This window comes from Coffea arabica, chromosome 3c (genome assembly GCF_036785885.1).
Source record: "Coffea arabica cultivar ET-39 chromosome 3c, Coffea Arabica ET-39 HiFi, whole genome shotgun sequence".
In the NCBI taxonomy this organism is placed as follows: domain Eukaryota; kingdom Viridiplantae; phylum Streptophyta; class Magnoliopsida; order Gentianales; family Rubiaceae; genus Coffea; species Coffea arabica.
This window is the reverse complement of record NC_092314.1, coordinates 8,806,998-8,830,586: the sequence shown is the minus strand read 5'-3', so window position 1 is coordinate 8,830,586 and position 23,589 is coordinate 8,806,998. Positions and strand designations below refer to the sequence as shown.

At 35.1% G+C, this 23,589-nt stretch overlaps 4 protein-coding genes and 1 non-coding gene across 6 annotated transcripts; 1 reads left to right on the top strand and 4 right to left on the bottom strand.

Annotated features, from left to right (window-relative positions):
• Positions 1–2,164: 2,164 nt before the first annotated feature.
• On the bottom strand, positions 2,165–4,818 carry LOC113735524 (protein LATERAL BRANCHING OXIDOREDUCTASE 1-like). The gene is made up of 3 exons (XM_027262525.2): positions 4,586–4,818; positions 3,545–3,872; positions 2,165–2,401 (listed from the first exon to the last, which is right to left on the bottom strand). The coding sequence occupies exons 1-3, from the start codon at positions 4,816–4,818 to the stop codon at positions 2,165–2,167; spliced, it is 798 nt and encodes a 265-aa protein (XP_027118326.2).
• A 1,990-nt stretch (positions 4,819–6,808) lies between these two features.
• Positions 6,809–9,919, bottom strand: LOC113735523 (protein SRG1-like). Its single transcript, XM_027262523.1, has 5 exons — positions 9,767–9,919; positions 9,670–9,700; positions 8,938–9,136; positions 7,544–7,871; positions 6,809–6,994 (listed from the first exon to the last, which is right to left on the bottom strand). Exons 1-5 carry the CDS (start codon positions 9,917–9,919, stop codon positions 6,809–6,811), a joined length of 897 nt encoding a protein of 298 aa, XP_027118324.1.
• Positions 9,920–11,409: 1,490 nt separating this feature from the next.
• On the bottom strand, positions 11,410–15,033 carry LOC113735272 (uncharacterized). 2 transcript variants are annotated; one of them, XM_027262295.2, is made up of 3 exons: positions 12,338–15,033; positions 11,934–12,245; positions 11,410–11,802 (listed from the first exon to the last, which is right to left on the bottom strand). In XM_027262295.2, the coding sequence occupies exons 1-3, from the start codon at positions 15,003–15,005 to the stop codon at positions 11,795–11,797; spliced, it is 2,988 nt and encodes a 995-aa protein (XP_027118096.2). In that variant the 5' UTR covers positions 15,006–15,033; the 3' UTR covers positions 11,410–11,794. The 2 variants fall into 2 exon arrangements, with proteins under 2 accessions (XP_027118096.2, XP_027118097.2); XM_027262296.2 differs by having other exon boundaries at positions 11,943–12,245.
• Positions 15,034–16,615: 1,582 nt separating this feature from the next.
• LOC113736122 (U6 spliceosomal RNA) lies at positions 16,616–16,721 on the top strand. Its single transcript, XR_003459614.1, has one exon. It is a non-coding gene; the product is annotated as a U6 spliceosomal RNA (small nuclear RNA).
• An 833-nt stretch (positions 16,722–17,554) lies between these two features.
• On the bottom strand, positions 17,555–20,887 carry LOC113735284 (uncharacterized). The gene is made up of 2 exons (XM_027262308.2): positions 18,119–20,887; positions 17,555–18,050 (listed from the first exon to the last, which is right to left on the bottom strand). The coding sequence occupies exons 1-2, from the start codon at positions 20,880–20,882 to the stop codon at positions 17,728–17,730; spliced, it is 3,087 nt and encodes a 1,028-aa protein (XP_027118109.2). The 5' UTR covers positions 20,883–20,887; the 3' UTR covers positions 17,555–17,727.
• Positions 20,888–23,589: the final 2,702 nt, after the last annotated feature.

The window sequence follows — 23,589 nt, the reverse complement described above, 5'->3', positions numbered from 1 at the left end:
TAGAGGTTCAAAATTTTTGGATTAAATTTTTATATTAACCTTTATAGTACTTAGTTCAATTTTTTATATTCTTATCATTCAATTATTAAATAATATGTAATTTTGTGATATAGAGTATAAATGGAAAAAAAATTAGTAATTAGGCTTATTGAGCATTATAAGTAAACATTTAAAACCAATGATGGGTACAAAGAGCGATGTAATTGATAATTTAGTTTGTAAAAATGAATTTAAATGAGTTTATAAAAAAGTTAAAATAAATGGGTTATAAATGGGTAATTGAGTTACTCATTCATTTTTTGACTTACCCATTTATACCCATCTAATTAAATGGGTATAAATGGGTTGACTCACTTATACCCATTACCCATTTTATCCAACCCAAAGCCACCCAAGTCACCCATTTTGACACCTCTAATCCAACCCAACCCTCCCATTTATTTAAACGTTTTACGTGCAAGTCAAATTTTTACCAAAAAAAAAAAAGGTGCAAGTCAAATAGCGTTATATACTGCAAATCATTCTTTCCTTTGTTCAAGCATTTTGCTAAACCATCATGGACTATGCCCGAAATTATCACTACTTTAAAATTCTTATTGTGTCGACCCACTTAGAGGAAAAGCCCACTAGATTTTGAGTTTGTGCCTTCATTCTAGCCTTTCACTACCAATTACAAAGTGGTCGCCTATTTTGGGCCTTTTTTTTTTTTTTTTGAAAAAATAAGTCTGTTTAAAATACTATTTACAGTAATACTCTAAAATACAAATAAGTTTTGGTCCACTGGATCGCACACACCCTCACATGGAAGAAGTGAATACTTATCGTGTGAGGCAAATTCTTCCTTGACTGTCAAGTGACGTAGAATTTTTGGTCATCCTCTTTATATCACCGTAGGAACCGCGCCACTACCTTATAAATTAGACACTTTCTTAGGGTGCGTTTGATAAAAAATAAAAATTAAAAATTGAAATATGAGGTCTGAATTCATTAAATTAATTTAATTATCAAGTACTAAATTTAATATATTTAAGTATATATCACATTCAGTGATAAATTAATAGTTTATCACTTATTTTTTGGGTCAAGTTTTACATAAAAAATCTAATGTTACTTAATTAATTCAGATATTCAATTTTTTATTATAAAATACGTTTGAACATGTTAAGATCTGAATTCATTAATTTTAAGTGTTGAATTATAAAACAGGACCTTAGTTATCAATCGATGTACTTTGGATCTTAGACTGTTTCTTACTATCAATTAATGTGAGATCTTCGGCCCTCCTCCTTACATCATTATTGAGTCCATAACCCTACATTAGATCTTATGAACTAGATTTTTTCTTAGCTATCAATTAACGTGTGATCTTTAACCCTCTTTTTCACAATCACCATAAGGCTCCTAGCAGAGGAAGAGGTCTTGTGCGCGGTGTGAGGGTTCCGAAGACATTGCCACTGTATTAATGCTTGAATCTTTTTTTGAAGCGCTATTCATTTTGATCCATTGGATTTCATGGTTGTCATTTTATAAGGCACCCCACATATATAATAGGGGTAAATCCTTTGTTTTATGAGTTAAATTCTTTCTTAGGTATCAGTCAATGTTCGATCGTTGAATCTTTGAACCTGATCATTACATCACCAGGCTCCTAGAGATTCTTATAGAATTGCTCATCAGTTGGCGTGTTGGCGTGGGAATTTCTGTGGAATTTTACACTTGACTTTGTCAAGCAATTCTTGCTGGACCATTTCCAGTAATATTTGTAATAAAATGATGCTTCTTTTAAAAAAAAAAAAAAACTATTCATTCACTCGGCAATAAGCCCGTTACAATTTTTTTGCAAAAAAAGGAACTAAATCCATCCTTATTGTTTAATAAAGTAAAATCAACTTTATATCACTACTAAAAAGAAAATCATGTTTTCAAAGTAATTCGCAGATGATTGACATACAAAGATGTTATATGCATGGAACTGCTGAATTTTCTTAGATGAATTTAATCTGTAAATAATAATCAATCTCATAACGACGACAAGTAAAATAGTATAGGCAATTACATTTTTCAACTATTATATCTGATGAATATTGAATGCATATTGAACCGAAGATAAAAGGGGAATCTAAAACTACCTGACAACTAAAATAAATTCTTCTCGTTGTCTGTGTCAAAGTTTCATTGCATCAATTGGCATTCTTCCCTGCTGAACATACTCAAAATAGTTTCGTGAATAATCTGTGACATTTTTGTACATCCTCGGGTTTTTATTGCTGATTAGACCTTCAACCGGTTTGATTTCCCTTGTTGGTTCAGGAGCAAAGAACAAAGCCAGAGTCTCTCTCTCTCTTGTTCTGTTTGTTGCTACTCTATGTATGGGGCTCTTATAGATCCCGTTAGTCATTATCTGCACAATTGTACAAGCCAACTTAGCAAACAAGAATGTAGATATTCAAGGAAAGCAATATACAGTAATATTTATACCATAAGCATGACGAGTATCATTTTGTATTCCACTCATCTATAAACGTCACCTAGTTGATCATACCACTAAAACTCATTTGAGTGCTTGTGATTGGAATAATTTGAAGGCAAGTCAGTGTAATGATCACAATTCTTAGTAGAAATAGTCAAGAAAATGTAGTGCTGAAGGTAAGAGCAATCAAGATTCCAACCAATATTCTAGAAAATGGCACCGTAGTCAATATTATGGCATTTTGAGTCAAAAAAATGTCATAGTTCACTCGTGTAAATACGTTGGCATGGCCTTTTTGATCACCTTGCTATTAGATGCAAACTTAGCCACAAATTGAGATTTTAGTTTAGAATATCGTAAGAATTGGAAGTTCTACTAGTTTTTGTACGACTTTTTTTTTTTTTTTTTTTGATAAATAAAAAGTTTTGAGTCTAGGACTTCTTACTTACTATCTCCCATCTTACCATCTAACCTAACACTCCCTCCAACTAGAGATTCTACAAGTATTTAGGATATCAATCTAAGAAACTAAAATAAAACAGGACAATATAAAGAATTCTCATAAATGATAAGGTTTTCTTTCAAATTTACTCCTCTCACCAATTGATAAGTATTGTAGTCCCCCAAAAATTAAGTATAATACATCGAATACACGGCATCCTGTTTTCTTTTTCTTTTTTTTTTTTTCCTTTTGGCTGTTTAGTCATTTGCTTCGATATAACTAGAGAAATCAATTGGACTTTTTAAGTTAGATCTTGACAAGCCAAAATTAGCTCGCCAAAAGGACACCATTTGAGCTTTCGTTCTTCGGAGTTTGGACTCATTTTGTGGGCCCATGCTCGACTCATTATGCATACTTATGCATAATTTATGTTTGAGGTTTATATATTACCAGATGACTGGAATAGATTATTAATTTTTTACACTATAATATGTATAATTATAGACAATATACATTATTATGTATCTAATACATCTATGTATACAATATATATAGTATTATATTATATATATAATACTCTATGGTCGGGATTTAGGCCCGTTTAGGATTGCGGTGCTTTTGGTAAAAGGTACCTCAACTTGATCACCAACATTAAAGGCAATGGCGTTGGGAGTAAGTGGAACTAGATACCACTGATCATCTTTCAAGACTTGAAGGCCTTCCACTTCTTTGTCTAGCAAGAGATAAGTGGCTCCTGACGCATCTCCTTGCGGCTTGGCTGCAAGTATGCGATCAGGCCATGGACATGGAGGGTAGAAGTTAAACCTTGCAAGGACTATGGGACTTTCACCAAATTGATCAAGAAAACGATTTTCTTCCAAGTCAAGTGACTTTTCCATGGCCTTAACAATGATTTCATTCATCACCCGCAATCTTTCTGTGAATTCAAGTAAGATTTCCCTGGCAAGTCAAGAAAGAAGTATTACATTTTCAAGAAATTAACCTAAAAAGTTTTACGTCTACCTTTTTTTTTTTTTTGCAACTTGTATATTTTTGTCCCATCTTTTAAGAGACTAACAGGTAATAAGTTAGCCCATTTTTTTCTTTCATTTAACACCTTGAAATCACTAATTGTAGCCAGATAAATCCAATTTCAGAAGCTGCTAACACAATTAAGCAGAGAAAATATGTATGCATACCTGCTTATTTCCTAGTTAGCACTGGTGTACTGGAAAATAGGACATATTCTTATGTGTTCTCGACGCAATTAGTTAGAGTCCAATTACGTTAATTGTTCGAGCATATAGGTTGATGGTGTGCCAAATTCGTAATTTTGTGGCTCAGTGTTAAAATCAAAGTAGGACATCTACTCAATAATAATTCCCTGTGTATAAGAGCACTAGTATGTCAAGAGTTTTTTTATTCCGTGCACTAAGACAGGTAAACAATAAGAGTTAGGGCGGTATTTAGTTATCTGCAAACGTTTGAATTTTCTTCTCTAAAATTTCTTCATTTTTAGAGGCGAATGATAATTTTTGAAATTTATAGTGGACTCACTCTCTCTATTTTGTTTGACTATTCTGCACGGATGAGTAAAAACCTTATGTCAAAGTTGGCGGAGTGCATTTTTTTTGTTTTGGGGGGGGGGGGGGGGGGTAGGTGTGGCAGGTTACCTTAAATTTTGAGGAGGGCGAGGCCATTTTTCAAATTTTCTGATACTCTTCGGGAGCACATGAAGATACAGCCGATCATTCCAATCAAGGGTTTGACGATCTGAATAGATTACATCATTCCCATAGCCGTCAATCCCGTTTTCATCCCTGGAATATGTCCTTTTCTCATCCAATGGAAGTTTGAAAAGTTTTCCAGTGACTTCAAGCACTTCATCCAGAAATGAAGCGCTCATTCCATGGTTAATTGCCTGAAATACCAAGCACTACTTTTGTAAATGAGTTGGTAAATATAGAAGAACAAATTGGTTTGGGGATCGATGGTCCTAATAGATTTAGTGATTGTTGTGATTCTTTGGATAATTGATTCTACATAGTTTTCCTTAGTGTTATTTTCTTTCTTCTACGCTATAGAATCTTAATGAACAGGGTCATTACTAATAATTTCATGTTCCCGCATGACTCCCGTAATATTTAAAAATATCCACATAACTTTCTTATAATATTACGTGAAGTGAAAATTAGACAGAAAGCACCTCAATTATGCGAGCAACTCAGACATCTAAAGATGCGTGTGATGATATTATAATATCCAAATTTTCTTGGTGATGTAGATGAATTAAATTATGGAAAATTGGATGAAGAATGGGTAAAAATGTTTGAATTTTTTCTTCACAAGAGTGATCAAGCGAAAAAATTGTTTGAAAAATACAAGTTTCATCCACTACCGCAGGTGAAGATGAAATTAAAGATCCATTGCAAGTTGAAGTTCCACATCATCTATACAGCGACTAAATTTGTTTATGGAGATTTAAACTCTTAATGGCATTGGAGGTGACCATATGAAGAATTTGGTTTAAATGAGGTAATGAAGGAAATTAAACCAAACTATCTTAGTATTTAGTTTTCTAATTCTTTTAGATTCTTGTTTTGGTATCCTGTTTATTTAGTTTTCATATTAGTGTAGAAAATCTCAAGTCAATGTCTAAATAAGTTTCAGTTTATGATTGTAATTGTTTTAAGAAGCTTTGGAATCTATAAATACTATTAGTCTAGTAAATTATTACTTGAAGAGTTGAGTTAAGTCCTAAAAATAGGTTTGAGAGAAAGTTTCATAATTGAGAAATGTACGTTATCGTGAGCGAAAGATTACGATTTGATATTTGTTACTGTTGAGTTATGAGTTAATAAATAGTTAAGTATTTCTTTGTGTGTTTATTCTTCTCCTCTTCCTACGTATTTTTATATATGTCAAAATTCCTTCCACTCGCTGTGTGATTTGTTGTGCTAACAATACATGTTTTCAGAATGATATATCACTTATAGGAGAAAAATGAATACTAATTTTTTTATTGCTATTTAGTATCAGCAATAAATTTGAAAAAGTAATATTTATAAATTACCTATCATCACAGCCAAAATTACCAACACAGATAAAGTAACATTATAAACCTACACAGTTTGCTTGGGAATAGTAAGGTGCTCTGAAAGAATAGGGACAGCGCAGCAATCGATTCTTCATTGGAACATAAAACATCTCTCTTTTTCCCATGGATATCAATACGTAAGAATCATTTGGGATGTTAAACGTGATGGGGTTCTATTACAAAAAGAAAATCGAATAAGTGTAGTTAATTGCAAGTTACAAACAGCAAAGTTACAATTGTTACCTAATAAACATATCTTGAGTTCAGCGGCTGAGCTTCCACTGATGAATTTGTTGACACCAGTGGGATTTGACTAGGACGGGCTTTAATTATTTTTACTTTAAGATTAAAATTGCTTTGGCAAAAGAGATTCATGCTCTTGCATTGTCGTTAACCCAAAAGAAAAAAAGTATTGTTTCTAATGCAGATCTCTCATGTATGTTAATTTGCATGGATCAGTTCTCATGGATTTTGATGCATTAGTGAAAAGGATCTGTTATGATCTTTTCCGATCGCAGGGTTATCACTGTGTCTCAATAATGAAGGACACAATTACTGGCTGGTTGATGTTGAGTTGACATGTAATTAAGCAGGGAGTAAAGTAATTTCACAACCATAGAAGTTTGCACTCATTTGACAAAGTATCAATAATTATGTAATACTTCCCATTTGGCTCATGTGTGGATTAAGAGGAATTAAGTTTTCTGGAATTAGTAGACGTGGGAATTTTAATTCCAGCATCATTCGATACTGCTGCATATTTCGTCGACATGAAGCGGCGAAAATTTTGAATTAAATCTTATATATATTGATAATATATATTTTCATAATTGGATCTATGATATATATGTAAAATTTGAAATTCAAATTCAGATTCAAATTTAATTGTAAGCTCAGGAGAAAAGAACAAAGCCACAGTCCTCTCCTTTTCCTTGTTTGTTACTACTCTATGTATTGGGCTCTTGAATATCCCATTTGTCATTATCTGCATGTGTCAGACAAAAAAACCCAACTAAAAGTTAAGAATGATATATATACATATTGGAGAGAAATCATGAACACAAGAATGGTTCTACTTTGAGTTGTTCGTACAGACACAGTTCAATATTACTGCCATTGTAGATCTTGTTGAGCTGAAGGTGCATTGTTATGGTTCCTCATCTTTCCAGCAAAACCGATTTGTTATAGCAGCACGTGAATTAATTTCTACCAACTGAAGGCACTTTGAGAAGAATCCGGCCACCAAATTGATTACAAGATTTGTGAAGCATTCTCAACTTAATTAATTCAACAAAATGGTTCAGCAATTGGTGGTTTTGAAAAACTTGAGGCACCAAATTATGCTCGAGGAAGGAACTAAAGTAATTCAAAAGAGAAAAAAAATTAAAAATAAAAACTTTCTTGAAAGACCATATTGATACATGGCCCAAATGATTAGGTGACCAGAAAATTGGTAATTATCTAGTCTTAATTCATATCTTTTCATTCGTTTAGAATTGGTAAACTAAATAGTTATCTCAGAATTTTTAATTACCTCAAGTTGATCACCACAATTGAAGACAATGGCATCCGGAGTAAGTGGAACTCGATACCACTGATCATCTTTCGGGACTTGAAGGCCTTCCACTTCTTTGTCTTGCAAGAGATAAGTGGTTCCTGATGCATCTCCATGTGGCTTTGCCGCAAGAACACAGTCAAGCCACGGACAAGGAGGACAAAACTTTAACCTCGTAAGAGAAATTGGGTTCTTTCCAAATTGATCAAGAAAGCTATGCTTCTCCAATTTCAGTGACTTTGCCATGGCTTTAACAATAATTTCATTCATAAGCTGTAGTTTCGATGTAAATTCGAGGAAGGTTTCCCTGCAAATCAAGGGGAGACTATACATCTTATAATGAAAAATTTCATTTACGGGTTTTATTCTATATACCAATCTTTCTTTTCAATCTTATCATATTCCCTTTTTCCCCTTTTTCGTGATAAGAACCTTGTCATATTCTTTTTATCTTTTTATTTTTTTAATTGAGGATCAGCTCCCCATCTATTGTATTAATGACTTAAATCCATCACCTATGAGGTACAATGTCTTACCAACCAAATTGCGTTTCATTACGAATCATATTCTTTTTACTTAGATTAAATTACATATAATGCTCTATAGTTTTGTATAATGTCAAATGACTCCCCTTAAATTTCAAAATAGTTACATAATTCTCTTGTGATTTTATGTAAAGCGAAAAATGGATGAAATGTAAAATCAATTATAGCGATTAGACTGCAAGCGCTCTTAAAGTGCACGTGATGAAATTATGATATCCACTGAGCCCCCTTATAGTTTGTATAAATTCTCACTTTACCCCATTTTGGTTTTTGTATTATCCAGATATCCCTCCTATGATTTTGTATAGGTGACTAAGTTGATGTTCATTTAGCATTTAATAAGAGCACTACTAGTATTTCAACTAATGACGTCACAAAGATTATTTTTCATTAAATTTATAGTTAACATGGAACTATAGTGTTGAAGTGGATATTTTAAAACGTCAGAGTGATTATGTGATAATAGATGAAACCATAGGAGTTTACCAGTAATATACCCTTTTCTTTACTAAGTGACCCATATCAAATTTTGTTTATGATGCCATTGTATATGGATTATGGAGCCATCTCAATTGCATTAGTGAGGATATTTATTTTTCTGGATAGCATAGATATAGGATTCGAATTCCCCCACCCTCAGATATTAAACAAATAGTGATACAAATATTTGCATATCACACAAAATATTAATTATGTGGCTGCATGTGAACCCTCGTAAAATTGTTTGTCGAAACGTGGACATTCATGTGAACTATCAAGATTCAAGGGATCCTTAAGGTTTATAAATTTTAATGCTGCAAAAGATATTGCATATTTACCTAAAATTACTGGGAGTTTGAGGCCATTTTTCGAGCTTCCTCATGCTCCCAGGGAGCAAATGAAGATAAAAGCCGGTCATTCCAATCAAGGGTTTGATTCTCTGTGTAGATTATATTATTTCCATAACCATCAATCTCGTTTTCTTCTCTGGAATATTTCTTTTTCTCGTCCAATGGAAGCTTGAAGAATTTTCTTGTGACATCAAGGACTTCTTTTTTTTTTTTTCGACATCAAGGAATGATATACTCATTCCATGATTAACTGCCTGAAACACCAAAAATCATATTTCAAAAATCCTTAATATGGATTTAACACCAAAATCTAAAGAAATCATTGCGTTGTATTTTATTCAAAACAAAGCAAGTAAAATCCAGAAAAAAAAATTTGTAAAGGATTAATACCGCTTAGGCCCTTGTGATGTTGCACGTGTCCTCAAGCTTTACTTTAAACAATTTATACTTCTTGTAGAGATATTTGATGATAGCAAAATTACAAACGTTCTATTATATTAGTTCTGAGAATTTTTTTTTTTATTGGATGCTTGCAAAACTTTTAGTTTTGCGAAAGAAAAAAAAACCTATGACATGGTGGACGTGCATGGGAAGTGACATCTACTTTTGTATCCATAATTAAAGGAATTTTATCCATTAGCCGAGTTGCTATATTCCTATGATGGTGCTAAACAAAAATTGCAAGTGAAATCTAGGCAAGCGGCAGTTAAATTGTCATTTTCTTGCAAACAATGTCGAGAACGTCTTGATTTAGTGACAACCTGCAAGATTCAATGCATACTCGAATTAAAAGAAAGAAAATGACCGAAATGAAAATTGGATTAAACCTGAATGTAGCCAAATGAACTAAGAGCAGACCGGAGTTTCTTGAATTCCTCTTCAACTAGAAATAAAGAAGAGGAGGAACCAAGAAGACCGATGTCACTGGTTGGAACTTCCAGGTATGGGAGAGTGGAAAAATTGATGCCATTACCATCCATCAAGACATACTTCTTTGGGGGATTATTGCCTTTAGGGGAAAGTTCTTCCCCGGAAAAGGCCAGCCCTTCAGGAGTAAGAGGAGCAGCGGTAGGTGCCACGTTTTTAAGGTCAAAGCAGTACCCAATATGTTATCTCAACACTGTAACTAGACTTTATTTTATTTTGCAGTTTCAACCGATCAAGAGTATAAAAATATTACTATTTTGATTTTGTTTCTTTATAGTACTAATTATATGCTATCTCAACACTCTAACTAGAAATTATTTTATTGTGGATCTTCAACCAATCAAGAGTATAAAAATATTATTTTATGTCCTTTATAGTACTAATCATTTATGGTCATTTATTCTCGTTTGTAGCCTTTCATTTTTAAACTGTTTTTCTCTTTGCTTTAGAGGATTAAGAGTGAGAATCTCCTATTTTGGTGTCTTGAATTGAAGAATTTTCATGCCAGAGCAATTAGAGCAGCAAGTCTCAAGAATCAAAGCAGTATTGACAAATTTAAAATGAATGTGTCCTGTAATATTACTATATGTTACCATGGCTTCACTTTCCATCCCTGTCTTAAGTTCATACTATGTAATAATTGGTGGAAAGAATCTGGCATCTTGGTGAGTTAACCTAGCTAGATAATTGAATTTTTTTAGGCTAATAACTTAGCTAATTCAATTGTCCTTATAAGATTTCTACAATGTTTAACTAACACATCAACATCATTAAAACTATTGAAACTCGTGTATACACATATCTTATCTTTAGCTGATTACATTTTTTTATTATAAGATTATAATGTTGATGATATATTTACTCAATTGAGGTTTTGGATGCTTTATTTGTCAATGTTCTTCCATGGAGTTTCTTATATTTGAGGGGTATCAATATCTACGAAAGTTCCCAATTCTACTAATAGGAACCACATTGTGCAATTGGGTACTTTTCCAATCTTGTAAATAATTTATATGGGACATTGATATGTGAACAAGGATAAAGAAAGACGTACCATTAGAATGCCTCGTGAAGAGTGTCAAATAATTTGAATATTCTAAATTTCTTTTCCCAATTCGCTAAGAGCTTTATTCTTTTTTTTTCTTTACCTTCCACCCTTTCATCCATAGCTCTTCCCACTTTCAACTGTCAAACTCGAGATTCGAACCGTTAATCTAATAATAGGAGAATTCTAAGAGCCCTCCCTTGAGAGCTGTATTCTTTTATGGAATATAACTACATTTGGCTTTGCAATTAAAACTAGAAAGTTTTAGCCATAAAATGAAAGAAATATATTGGAATTGAAAAAAAAAAAAAGAATAGGAGATGATCGGAATGGTTAGGTCCACTAAGAATAATTGGCAAACCTTCATGAGGGCCAACTATTTCATGTCTCCGAAACCAAATTATTTAAAAATACTGCACTAGTTTAATAAGCCTTATATAATTGCTAGTAATTCTTTATTGGAGCAGGTATTGCATTTGCCTGTTACTGCGATGGATATGAACTCGACAATGCAAGTAGACATTAACAACAAAATCATATGTACAACCACTGATTCGATACGAATCTTTTCTAAAACATAATATACAAATTATGTGACCTTTGAACTTGCAGAAATCTTTAGCGGACTACACCCTTTGATTGATACTCGTACACGCGCATCACTGTAGCAAAATGCTTAATACCTCCCCATAATGACTCAAAACATTCTCAATTTCTGTCTTACAATTGTAAAGTACTGATCATGGAGGGAGGATAAAAAAAATGCCTCCAAACTGACTGAAAAACGTATGCTGAATTTCATGGGAAATGCATGTGATCATATGTTACCAGGCCTTACAAATCTTCTGCATTGTTCATCATCTCAATCTCTTGCAGGTACTGCTTACTTGTCTAATGCAGAAAGAAGAAGTATTTGATTGTGAGTTCGAAGGAAGGGAAGATATATAAAAACCAAAAGAAAAGAGCATCGACCAAATTCTATAAATTGTCAATTATTTAATTCAATGGCCTTGTTTATTTACCAAGATCACCTGGAAATGGTGTAGCAACTGATAACGATCTGGAAATGAAGTGCATAGTTGGTCTGGATTGTGGATCAACATGTAAACATGACCTAGCAATTCTGATGATGGGCATCAGAATCTCTAGAATCTTTTGAGCAGGATACTGAAGTCTTTGGTCCAACAAGTCTTCCAGCTCTATATCTCCAGGTGCTGAAGACTGTAGACGAGGGATTAAATCACGAGGGTGTTTCCCTTTAAACACTTCCATGATCAGGACTCCGAAGCTATATACATCACACTTTTCAGTTACTTTCATTGTGTAGGCAAACTCTGCAAGGAATATCAATTTATGATGGCCTGTGATGACGGTTTTAGTTACTCGAAGTAATACCAAAAACGCGGAGGAATTAAACCTTGTTTACCTGGTGCAACATATCCATATGTGCCTGCAAGAGCACTCCAATTCGCTGAGTCTTTTTTGAGAAGCTTAGCAGTGCCAAAATCTGAAACATGAGCCTCATAGTCACAATCAAGCAAAATATTGTTGCTTGTGATGTCGCGATGAACTACTGGTGGTGAACAATCGTGATGCATGTAAGACAGCGCATGAGCTACGCCTTTGATGATATTCACCCTCTTTTTCCAATCCAGTTTCTTAGCTTCTTCATCGATGTGAAATACTTTGGCCAAGCTTCCTCTTTCAAGGTAGTCATAAACCAAAATGGAGTGTTGAGCAGTTGAGCAGAAACCATGAAGTTTCACAATATTTCGATGCTTGATTTCTGTCAAAGCATTTACTTCATTCAAGAAAGCTTTACGGTCTGCTGTCTCAGACAAGTGATGAAGTCTCTTTACAGCTACTATCTTTTTGGACTCAAGTTCTGCCCTGTATACACGTCCATAACCTCCTTCCCCAATGCAAAAAAATGAATTGAAGGCTTCCGTGGCTTCTAAAATTTCTCTGTACATTGCCTTGCCATCAAAAATGCATCTGGAAAACAGATCATCATCTTTCACATTTCCGTCTTTAGCTCTTCTGCATCTTTTTCTACGTGCGGATGAGATGATAACTCCTGCGACTACATAACTAAGCAGCACTGCTCCCAAAACAGGAAGCACAATTAGGAGAATTAGTTTATGGCCTTTTTTCCTGACAGGTTTTTCAGACAAGCTTCCACAAGGTTGCAACCCTGTAATATTGCCACACAAATCTCTGTTCCCCTGCAACTGTTGTATGGTGACATTTTGAAAAGCTTTCCCATATGGAACAGGCCCCTCGAGGTTGTTGAAAGATACATCAATTTTCAATAGGCCAGGCAGTTGGGCAATGTTCTTGGGAATCAAACCTGAGAGGCTATTATGGGAGAGATTCAAAGCTTCTAGATTCTGCAAATTTCCAAATTCAGACGGTATTTCTCCTCTGAAGGAATTATGACTCAGATCCAACAAACAAACCTGAGTTAACCTACCTATCTGGATAGGAATCTTTTGGCTTAAATTGTTGTAACTGAAATTCAATAGATACAATTCCTGAAAATATCCCAAATTTCCTGGTAAGGGACCATTCAAGGAGTTAATAGACAGGTCAAGGTAAAGCAGTTTTGTCAGCAATCCTAATACTTGGGGCACACCACCATGAAACAGGTTTTCATGTAAATCGAGCTTTAGCATAAAAATTAAATTTCCCAACTCGATTGGAATCTCACCAGATAAGTTATTTGATGAAAGATCAAGTACATGCAGCAGAGTCAAATTTCCAAATTCTGGTGGTATGGAACCTGTAATTTTGTTCTTGGCAATCAATAGAGTAGTCAGGTTTGTACACCTTCCCCAGCTGCTAGCAAGTTCACCATAGAAACTGTTGTTACTAAGATCCATGAAGTGCAAGTGTGGATATATGCCGAACATTTCTGATAAGTTTCCTGTGAGCTGGTTCCCACTGAAACGAGCCCTGACTAAACTTGAGCAGTTTTTCAAGTTTCTTGGGATCTGACCGGTAAGCAAGTTGTTGTGTACAGCGAAGTACGTAAGTGTTCCATTTGGGCAGAGATTTTGTGGCAAATGACCAGAGAACTGATTATGGTCCATTGCCATGACAACCAACTTTGTCAATTTCCCAAGTTCTTGTGGGATGGAACCAGTAAGTCGATTGTGGTTCAGAAACAGAGTTTTCAATTTACTCAAATTCCCAAAAGAAGTGGGAATTGAACCAGTAAGTTGATTTTTCTGCAATTCCATGGTCATAATAGACTTCAAATTCCCCAATTCCCTAGGAATTGAACCAGAAAGTTTATTCCCAAAGAGATAAAGAATAGTCAAGTTAGTCAAATTACCTAACTCTTTTGGGATTGAACCTGTAAGGTTAGTTTTGGACAAACCCAAACTCTGAAGGGATGCCAACTTCCCTATCTCTGGGGGAATGGGACCTGATAAATTATTGATGCTCATTCTTAAATAAAGTAGCTTAGATATATTTCCTATTTCAGGAGGAATGACACCTGAAAGTGAATTGTTATAGAGAGACAAATAACTCAGATTTTTCAAATTTCCCAAAGAAGCAGGAATTGAGCCATTTAACTGATTTTCCCTTAAGTGGAGGACCAGAAGATTGGTTAAATAGCCTATTTCAGGTGGAATTTCTTGTGAAAATTGATTAGCTGACAAATTCAGATAAATAAGCTTGGAAAGGTTACCTATCTGAGGGGGCATGGTTCCAAAAAGTTCATTGCAGCTTAGATCAAGATATTCAAGATTTGGGAGGGATGAGAATGGGAAGTTGTAGAGTGTACCCTTAACACTTGCATTTGTGAGGTTCAATCTGTTGGTACTTCCATTTATGCATGTAATGCCAAACCAAGTGCATTGCTGTGGAAGCCCCGAAGCATTCTTGTGATTCATCGGCCGAAGATTCCATGAAGTTAGCAGGGAGGTGTTTTGGGTTTGAAAGCTGGTTTTCCAATTGAAAAGTGCAGCAGCTTCATCAGCTGAAGCACAAGCACCACCATTTTCTTGAAGAAGAGAAAATAACAAGTACAAAAGTAGGACCAAAATGAAACTGAAAATATTCTTTTCAACTGCCAAAGAACTCATGATTTTTTTACCCTCAAGATGGCTTAGAAGTTAGAAGAGCTTGTTTTAAATAATCTGTACGTCTATGGCTAGAAATTAAAAGCCTTCTTCGCCTTTGTCTCTAAGTTGTATGGATTTGACAATACAAGAATTCAGTCAATTTGAGCTACCGTAATTTCCAATGAAGAAGTTACAGAGAAACCAGACAAGAATAGACTTCTGAGTCTTCCACTCAGCGGGTCGTCTGAAAGATACAAAAGTAGCAATTGACCTGACCATCTGCAAGGGGTAAATTACATTTTGCTTGATGATTAGTCATGCTTACTATTATTACTACTTTACATTAAAAAGGAATCATATTTTTGTCCCTATAGATTTTGATGGTAAAATTTGTTTGCCAAATATGTGGTCTTTAATCAATTAAATCATTCGAGGCTACGAATCCATTCACTCATCAGTCCCTACAACTATTTGATGAGAATCTAGCTAAGCTATTAGTACGTGTCTTGTACTGTTTCTAATTCACCAGAAGTCCTCCAACAGTTTCCTTAGGAACTTGATACTATCATCAATTAAAGTTTCTGAGTCCCAATGAGCTCCTTCTTCTCCTCTCAATCTTCTCCTCTCAATCTTCTCACTGGCTTCGTGATGAATCTACTTTCTGCAAATCCATATTCAACCTATAGACAAGTAAGGCATATGCCTAGCTAATCACTGTCCCAGCCACCTGAAATTTATGTGCCTTTTCTTGTTTTAGGCGAACTGACCTTTTCATAGAACAGATACACGGGAAAGTGTTTAAAATGAACAAGGTACAGAAAGTATAATGTGGTATTTTGCAATCTGATTTACATACTGGCAGCAATACTTTCTGTTCTACTTGGCGTTCCTTGTATTTTGAATTTATCTATATGTTTGTACATTTGTGTTTGTTTGTGAGAGACAAAGTTAGTAAAATACAGAACCATCATAATATTAGTTATTCTACATGCGTTTATCATAAAATTTTTTAAATGTATGCGTTTATTCGACACCAATTTAGTATGAATTTGAAAAAGTATGCTTCTTTAATGTCAATTTTAACTATTATCCTTGTGTATGAGACATAAAAGTATTTTTTACGTTTCATCCTCTTTTGGACTTTATACGTTAGATTTATAACATGACATATACACAAACTTTATCATTATAGTTAAAAAGCATGAGTATTTCTTGAAATTTACAAAATACAGAATTTTTTTCATTATAGTTACAAACATGACATATACATATACATATACGATAGAGATCATGACTTGAAATCCCCTTTCTTTCTTCCTACTTCTTAAATTCTATCCCTTTCCTAGTAGTAAAATCATTAAAAAAAAAATAGGGACTTTTATTTAGCCAGTCAATATTGTTCTCTTGAGATCAATTCTTCTCGTATTTTAGCTTAATAGTAGACTAGATCTGATGATTAAATTCGGATGAAGTTGAGTTCTACTTTTGTGGATGGAAAATTGGCAAAAAGCATATGTATCAACAGCTCAATGTTAAATGTTTTGGGCCAGGTTTGATGACAATAATGACGCCTAAAGTCCTTCCAATTGCTGCTCAGTTACCGCATCAGTTGCGAACACCAAAATGGATCGGCCTACAGGCTTTAGTGACACCCAATGAAATTGGCACTATACAGAGAAGATTAGCAAGGCCCAGTGCAAGAATGACCTCACAAATCGAAAAGTTGTTCAAATTGTTTTGGGCTTTTCTATACTGATTTGGGTCTAAATCTATTTCCTCTACATATAAACATGGCCGGTAGATAGTTCACAAACTCATTTTGCGCATTTTTTTATTTTTATTTTTTTTTGTTGATTAGGGTCCATTTCTATTTGGGCTAAATATGCATGCATCTGATGCCTTGTTTAACTCATGGGGTGATTTTTTTTTTTTTTTTAATTTGATTGACAATACTATTTTAGATAAATTCCCCAAAAAGAAAAAGAATAATAGACAAAAGAATAATTGTTTATCTCAAATACTGTTGCAAAAAAATGTTCTGAAGCATGGCCCTTGTGCAAGGATCACACGCACAAATTGAGAAGTGGTCCGAATTCTTTTGGGTTCATCTATGCTTGTTTGGGTCTAAATCTAAAGACGACTTATACAATGATGTTAGAATTTGGGCTTTTCTGTGCCGATTGCCGAGTCTATCTGGGATAAATCTATGAAGCACTGATTCCGGGTTGATCATGATTTAGTTTAACTCACTGGGCCGATTTGTTTTATTTAATTAACAATAGTGCCTTGGATTAAATTACAAAAAGAACAAGAGTAATAGACAAAGAATAATTGTTTGACTAGAATAATATTGCAATAACATGTTCTGAATCTTGGCTTAGGTAATTTTTACTTGGGCACATTTTGGCTCTCAGATGTTGAATATCTTTTATGTTTGGCAATTCATGTGATGAATTGAAGTGATTAGGGAAAAAAGTGCATATGTAAAACGTATATTATAGAGACTTGATTTTTCAATGGTAAACGTGACGTCTTATACTGCTAGGAAAAATACTTGAATAGCACCCATCTGGGCTAGCAATTAAAGTGCTCATCTGCTTTGCTCACCGTCCCATCACCGACAAAGTAATAAACATGAGATATTGAGTGAAAGGGAGGCAAGATTTAAGGCACAATGAAATTACACCTTAATTTATTTGTTACCAAAAAAAAAAAGAAAATCCTTACTGGGGCTATTTGTTACCTAATACTTACCTGCTTGTTGGCGACATGGTGCACCAACAGATAACAAACTAGAAATCATATGCATAGTAGGCCTAGATTCTGGATTCACATGTAAACACGCCTTTGCTAGTTTGATGGTGGGTATCAGAATCTTTTCAGTTTCTTCCGTGGGATGCGGAAGTCTCTGATCCAACAAGTCCTTGAGTTCTATGTTTCCAGGTGTTGAAGACATTAGATTGGCAACTATGTCACCAGGGTGCGTCCCTTTGATTGTTTCCAATGTCAAGATTCCAAAGCTATAGACATCACATTTTTCAGTGACTCTCATTGTATAGGCAAGCTCTGCAAGGAAAATCATGTTATCACTTGAATACCTGAAAACAGAGAGAAATTATAACACTACGAATTACCTGGTGCAACATATCCAAGTGTGCCAGCAAGAGTAGTCCAATTGGATGAGTCCTTCCTGAGAAATTTAGCAGTGCCGAAGTCTGAAAGACGAGCCTCATATTCTGAATCAAGCAAAACATTGTTACTTGATATGTCTCGATGAACTATTGAAGGCGTGCAATCATGATGCATGTAAGATAGGGCATGAGCCACGCCTTTGATGATGTTCACCCTCTTTTCCCAGTCTAGTTCCTTGGCTTCTTCATCCGCGCTAAAAATTTTGGCCAAGCTACCTCGCTCAAGGTACTCGGAGACCAAAAAGGAGTGTTTGGAAGTTGAGCAGAAACCATAGAGTTTCACAATGTTTCTATGCTTGATGTTTGTCAAGGCTCTTATCTCGTTCAAGAAACTGTTGAAGTACACCTTCTCGGGCAACAGATGAAGTCTCTTTACAGCTACTAAGTTAGAAGGCGGAAGAATTGATTTGTACACACTTCCAAAACCTCCCTCCCCTATGCAGAATATTTCGCTAAACTCTTCTGTTGCTTTTATAATTTCTCGGTACATTGCTTTGCCATCATAGGTGGTTATGGAAAACAAATCAGCATCCTCGACATTCTCTGTGGTCTTTCTTTTTCTTTGTCGACAAACTTTAAGAGCTCCAAAGAATGCACAAAGAAGTAAGAGTGATCCTAGAAGAGGGAGCACAATTACAAGAACAAGTTTGAACCCCTTACCCTTTACATGCTTTCTACTCAATCGAGGACTTTCACATACTTGTAAACCAGTAATATTGCCACACAAACCTTTGTTTCCCCTCAGTTCTTCTATGGTGATATTTTTAAAGGCTTTGCCGTAAGGAATTGGACCCTCAAAGTTATTGAAAGATATGTTAATATGCAAAGAACCAGGCAGCTCTGCCAAAGCCTTTGGAAGGAAACCCGAGAGGTAATTATGGGAAAGATCCAATATCTCTAGACTCTGTAAACTTCCGAACTCAGATGGTATTTCTCCTGTGATGTAATTATGACTCAGATCCAAGATAGAAAGTCGAGTTAACTCACCCATCTGAGGTGGAATCTGTTGACTCAAGTTGTTGTTGCTCAAATTCAGGTAAAACAATTGCTGGAAATCTCCAAAATTTTCTGGGATAGATCCATGCAAGAAATTTCCTGACAGGTCAAGATAAAGCAGATTTTTGAGCTGACCTACTTCTTCAGGTATATTGCCAAAAAGTTGGTTATTTTGTAGATTTAGTTTGAGCATAGAAGCCAGCATCATAACTTGCTTTGGAATTTCCCCAGTAAAGTCATTGGAAGACAAATCAAGTACATGAAGTTGAGATGCATTTCCCAGCTCTGAAGGGATCCAACCTGTGATGTGATTGTCGGCGAGAAAAAGTGCTGCCAAGTTTGGGCATCTACCCCAGTTGCCAGAAATTCCGCCATAGAATTCATTGTTGCTAAGATCCATGAAATTCAAGTTGGGGTAGATACCAAACATCTCTGACAGGTTCCCAGTCAGCTGGTTTCCCTGAAATCGAGCTCTAAATAAACTCGAGCAATTTTTCAAGCTTATAGGGATTGGACCGGTCAGCCTGTTGTTGCTTACCGTGAAGTTTTGAAGTGTTCCATTTTGGCAAAGATGTTCCGGCAGATGACCAGAGAATTGATTTGTATCCATTTCCATCACAGCCAACTTTGCCAACTTCCCAAGCTCCTCTGGAATGGAACCAGAAAGTTGGTTTTCACGCAGAAACAGAGATTCCAGGTTGCTCAGATCACCAAATGATTTAGGAATAGAACCCCTCAGTTCATTCCTGTCTAGTTCCAAATCTGTAAGTAGCTCTAGGTTGCCCAACTCTTCAGGAATTGAGCCTGAGAGTTGGTTATCATAGAGATGGAGGACAGTCAAATTTGTCAGATTACCCAGTGATGTTGGAATTGTGCCAATGAGATTATTTCCGAACAAGCTCAAAATTTGAAGTGGTTTCAACTGCCCTAACTCAACTGGAATGGAACCGGACAGATTGTTTTGGAAAAGGAACAAGGTCTCCAACTTATTGAGGTTACCTAGATCAGGTGGAATTGAACCTGTTAGAAGGTTAGAGCTCAAAAAAGCAGTGACAAGATTGGATAAGTTTCCTATTTCTGGAGGAATGGAACCAGATAATAGGTTTCCATACAAAGACAAGTATGTCAAGTTAACCAAATTTGCCAAGGAAGATGGAATTGTGCCATTGATATTATTGGTATTCAAATCAACCTCAGTAAGATAGACTAAATGGCTTAATTCCTCAGGAATTGGACCAGACAAGTGATTTTGTCTCAGATGGAGGACTTGAAGATTTCGTAACAACCCAATTTCGGGTGGGATTTCTCGTGACAGCTGATTGAACGAGAAATCGAGATAAATGAGCTTGGAGAGATTGCCAATCTGGGCTGGTATGCTGCCAAAAAGCTCATTCATCGACAGATCAACATATTCAAGATTTGGCAAGGATGAAAATGGGAAGTCATAGAGTGTAGAGTTGACACTGGAATTTGTGAGGTTCAATCTGTTGACACTTCCATCAACATTGCATGAAACACCAGCCCAAGTGCAGGGGCTGGAAGAATTCTTGGCTTTGGTTGGCGGTACATTCCACGAAATGAAGAGGGAACTATCCTTGTTTGCAAAATTGGATTTCCATTTGAAGAGTGAAGCGGCCTCTTCAGCAAAATCTGATGCACAAACTTTGGGAGGAAATGATGGGGCTAGTGTATGTAGCACTAAAATAAACATAAAAACGAAAACCTCTGTAATGAAATTTGGAAGCATGATTTCTTTTGGTCTAGCTCAGGTGAGGCTGGACATATTGGTTACTTTGTTTATTTGCATGAACTACAAAATGAGGCATGACGGATCCTCCCTTTATGGACAAGACTTCAAAAGTCTTCTTTTTATTTTTATTTTTATTTTTTTGAACATTCTTTTTCTTTTTCTGTATATGCATAAAAGTCGAAACTTAATACTTTGCCGTTAATTGGACCCTTATATACTCTTGACCTGATAGATAGTTTGCCAATTTTAATACAGATAAAAGCAGTCAATTTCTCCTTCCCGTTGTGAATTCTTTTTTTCTAAACACATTTAATGAATTCACACTTCAATCATCGAACGAAAACTTTCAAAGTCAATCACCAGTCAAAGGTCACTGCCTATAAAGTCAAGTTGAAAAAGAATGAACCAAATACAACCAGCACGTGTTATTTGTCTCATGACTACAGTGTTCATGTGTTCACAAGAGACGACCCAAGAAACCCTTCCAAAATTCCATAGGCATTTATTAGGCAGAATGGTCAAAATGGACCATTTCAGGTCCTCCAAGGATTTGATTGATTTTTTTTTTTTTGTTTTTTTGTCAAAAAAAAAGGACCTGACCCCACTTCAGGCCCCAACCCTTATTCGGGTTGTTGGGTTACCCCATTTTCGTTACTGGGACTCGAACCGGTGACCTACGGGATACTACCGCATGTGGTCACCGGCCGAGCTACCCAGGAAGGGCACCAAGGATTTGATTGATCGAAGACCACATATTTGAGAAACAAAATTGACCATCAAAAAAATGAAGTATAAAAGGACAAAAAATAATTCCTTTTAATGTTAAGCAGTAATAAAAAAATAAGCATGATTAATCATCAAGAAAAATGTGTTTTTTTTTTCCTTTCTAACCTTTGTGAATTCTTTTTTAATAATACAATTATCAAGTAAAGAGTTTGCGAAGTCAATCACCATGGCATTTGTACTACAAACCGACCGCAGCTTTTGACAATCAATAGTCGCTGCCTCTAAAGTCAAGTAGAATTTAGGGTAGGCATTAGGGAGTTGTGAAGCATCACTATCTAATTAGGGTAGTCAAGTAGAATTTAGGGTGTCATATTGTACCATTATTGTATGTGTTGTCAAAAAGACTAAACAATACTTGATTTTCCATGTGTTCACAAGATACGACTCATTTAACCTGTTAACTTACAATAAACACGAGAAACCCTTCCAACCAGTTTAGCTTAAGTTTAGATAGATCAGATGCTCAAAAATCCAATCATTCAAATTGTTCAAACCATTTCACCAAATAGTGTGGCATAGTATGAACAATTAGGTTTTTGAACACCAAATCTATCCAAGTTTTGAACTTAAATATTACTCCTAAATATCCGCTCAAATTAACGTGTCAAATGGTTTAAGGCAGTTGTGTATTTAAGAGCCATTTTGACCGACATTTCAAAGTCCTGGGTTAGTTGTGTTCCAAATGTGACAATGTGATAATGCAACGTTCAATTATTGACTTTTGGAATTTGTTAAACGTTTCCAAAACGGGAAGAAAATGGAAACGAAATTGCAGGCTTAGATTATAGTACGCTTTTTTTTTTTTTTTTTTGAAGGGGGGGGGGGGGGGGGGGGGGGGGGGGGGAGGGGTGGGCACCGGAAGGAGAAATGGATTGCCTTTACTTGTATTAAAAACGGCAAGCTACCTATCAGGCCAAGACGATATAAGGGCTCAATAATTGCAAAGTAATGATCATTATGTGTAGGTTTAAAGAGAGAAGAATGGGGAAGAAAAAGCAACTAGAAAGAAAATTTGGATACCAGCTACTTATGTTTTCCTAGGCAAGTACTGTCACTAGACTAATCTCATTTCCTATACAAGATTCTCAAAGGATGGATTCTCCACACAAATTTAGATAATGTCCTATAAAATTAAAGGAGCATAATATGTATTTTAAGGTTTACACTATTTTTTGACATACCTAACAATTACTATAGCATCAAGCACAACATTTAGATGGTTTTCTTGCTAATCAAATTTATTGATCAAATGCTAGAGTAATGCCTGCTAATATGCGGATTTCTAATATTGTGAGAGAAAATCATCTCTTCTTGATCTTATTTTCGCCACATATATGGGAATATAGTCACCACAAAACTTAACTACATGTAGCTAATTTTTTTTTAAAGATAATCACCTACTGTTCAATCGTTTACTACGTGGAATGCCAAAAGCGCCATGTAGATATCACGAGAACAGGCCTCACAAGTGCCATTTTGCACAATTTGGTAAATTTTGGTACGTAAGGTAAGAATTAAATGGATTGAGATAGTTAAGAAAGTGAAAAAGAAAAGGGGAATAAGTGGGTGAAAATAAATGGATGGAATTGATTGTTACAAAAAAAATAAAATACTCAAAATCTATTCAAAATTTTTAAAAAGAAAACTAAATATGGCCACATGACAAAAATATTGAGCTTCCACTCAGTAGAAAATGAAAGTAGTCAATTCAACAACCTACTAAAATGGGAATTGAACAGTGGATTATTATTATTATTATAGATACATATACATATACATAAACACACATATGGTATGCACATGCCTGTCATACTGTTTCCCATACTTATTTTTTCAGATCCTCCATATTACCACAATAGCTTTGTGTATTATATCACAGTTT

Excerpts from the sequence above, each read along its gene's own strand:
- LOC113735524 (XM_027262525.2), bottom strand. The coding sequence starts at position 4,818 with ATGAGCGCTTCATTTCTGGATGAAGTGCTTGAAGTCACTGGAAAACTT. Across the intron at positions 3,873-4,585 it reads CGCCCTCCTCAAAATTTAAG|GGAAATCTTACTTGAATTCA; the intron begins GTAACCTGCCAC and ends TTGACTTGCCAG. Across the intron at positions 2,402-3,544 it reads ATGTTGGTGATCAAGTTGAG|ATAATGACTAACGGGATCTA; the intron begins GTACCTTTTACC and ends ACAATTGTGCAG.
- LOC113735523 (XM_027262523.1), bottom strand. The coding sequence starts at position 9,919 with ATGGATGGTAATGGCATCAATTTTTCCACTCTCCCATACCTGGAAGTT. Across the intron at positions 9,137-9,669 it reads ATCAAGACGTTCTCGACATT|TCCTTGATGTCACAAGAAAA; the intron begins GTTTGCAAGAAA and ends AAAAAAAAGAAG. Across the intron at positions 7,872-8,937 it reads AAAATGGCCTCAAACTCCCA|GGAAACCTTCCTCGAATTTA; the intron begins GTAATTTTAGGT and ends CTTGATTTGCAG.
- LOC113735272 (XM_027262295.2), bottom strand. The coding sequence starts at position 15,005 with ATGAGTTCTTTGGCAGTTGAAAAGAATATTTTCAGTTTCATTTTGGTC. Across the intron at positions 12,246-12,337 it reads ATATGGATATGTTGCACCAG|AGTTTGCCTACACAATGAAA; the intron begins GTAAACAAGGTT and ends TATTCCTTGCAG.
- LOC113735284 (XM_027262308.2), bottom strand. The coding sequence starts at position 20,882 with ATGTTTATTTTAGTGCTACATACACTAGCCCCATCATTTCCTCCCAAA. Across the intron at positions 18,051-18,118 it reads ACTTGGATATGTTGCACCAG|AGCTTGCCTATACAATGAGA; the intron begins GTAATTCGTAGT and ends TTTTCCTTGCAG.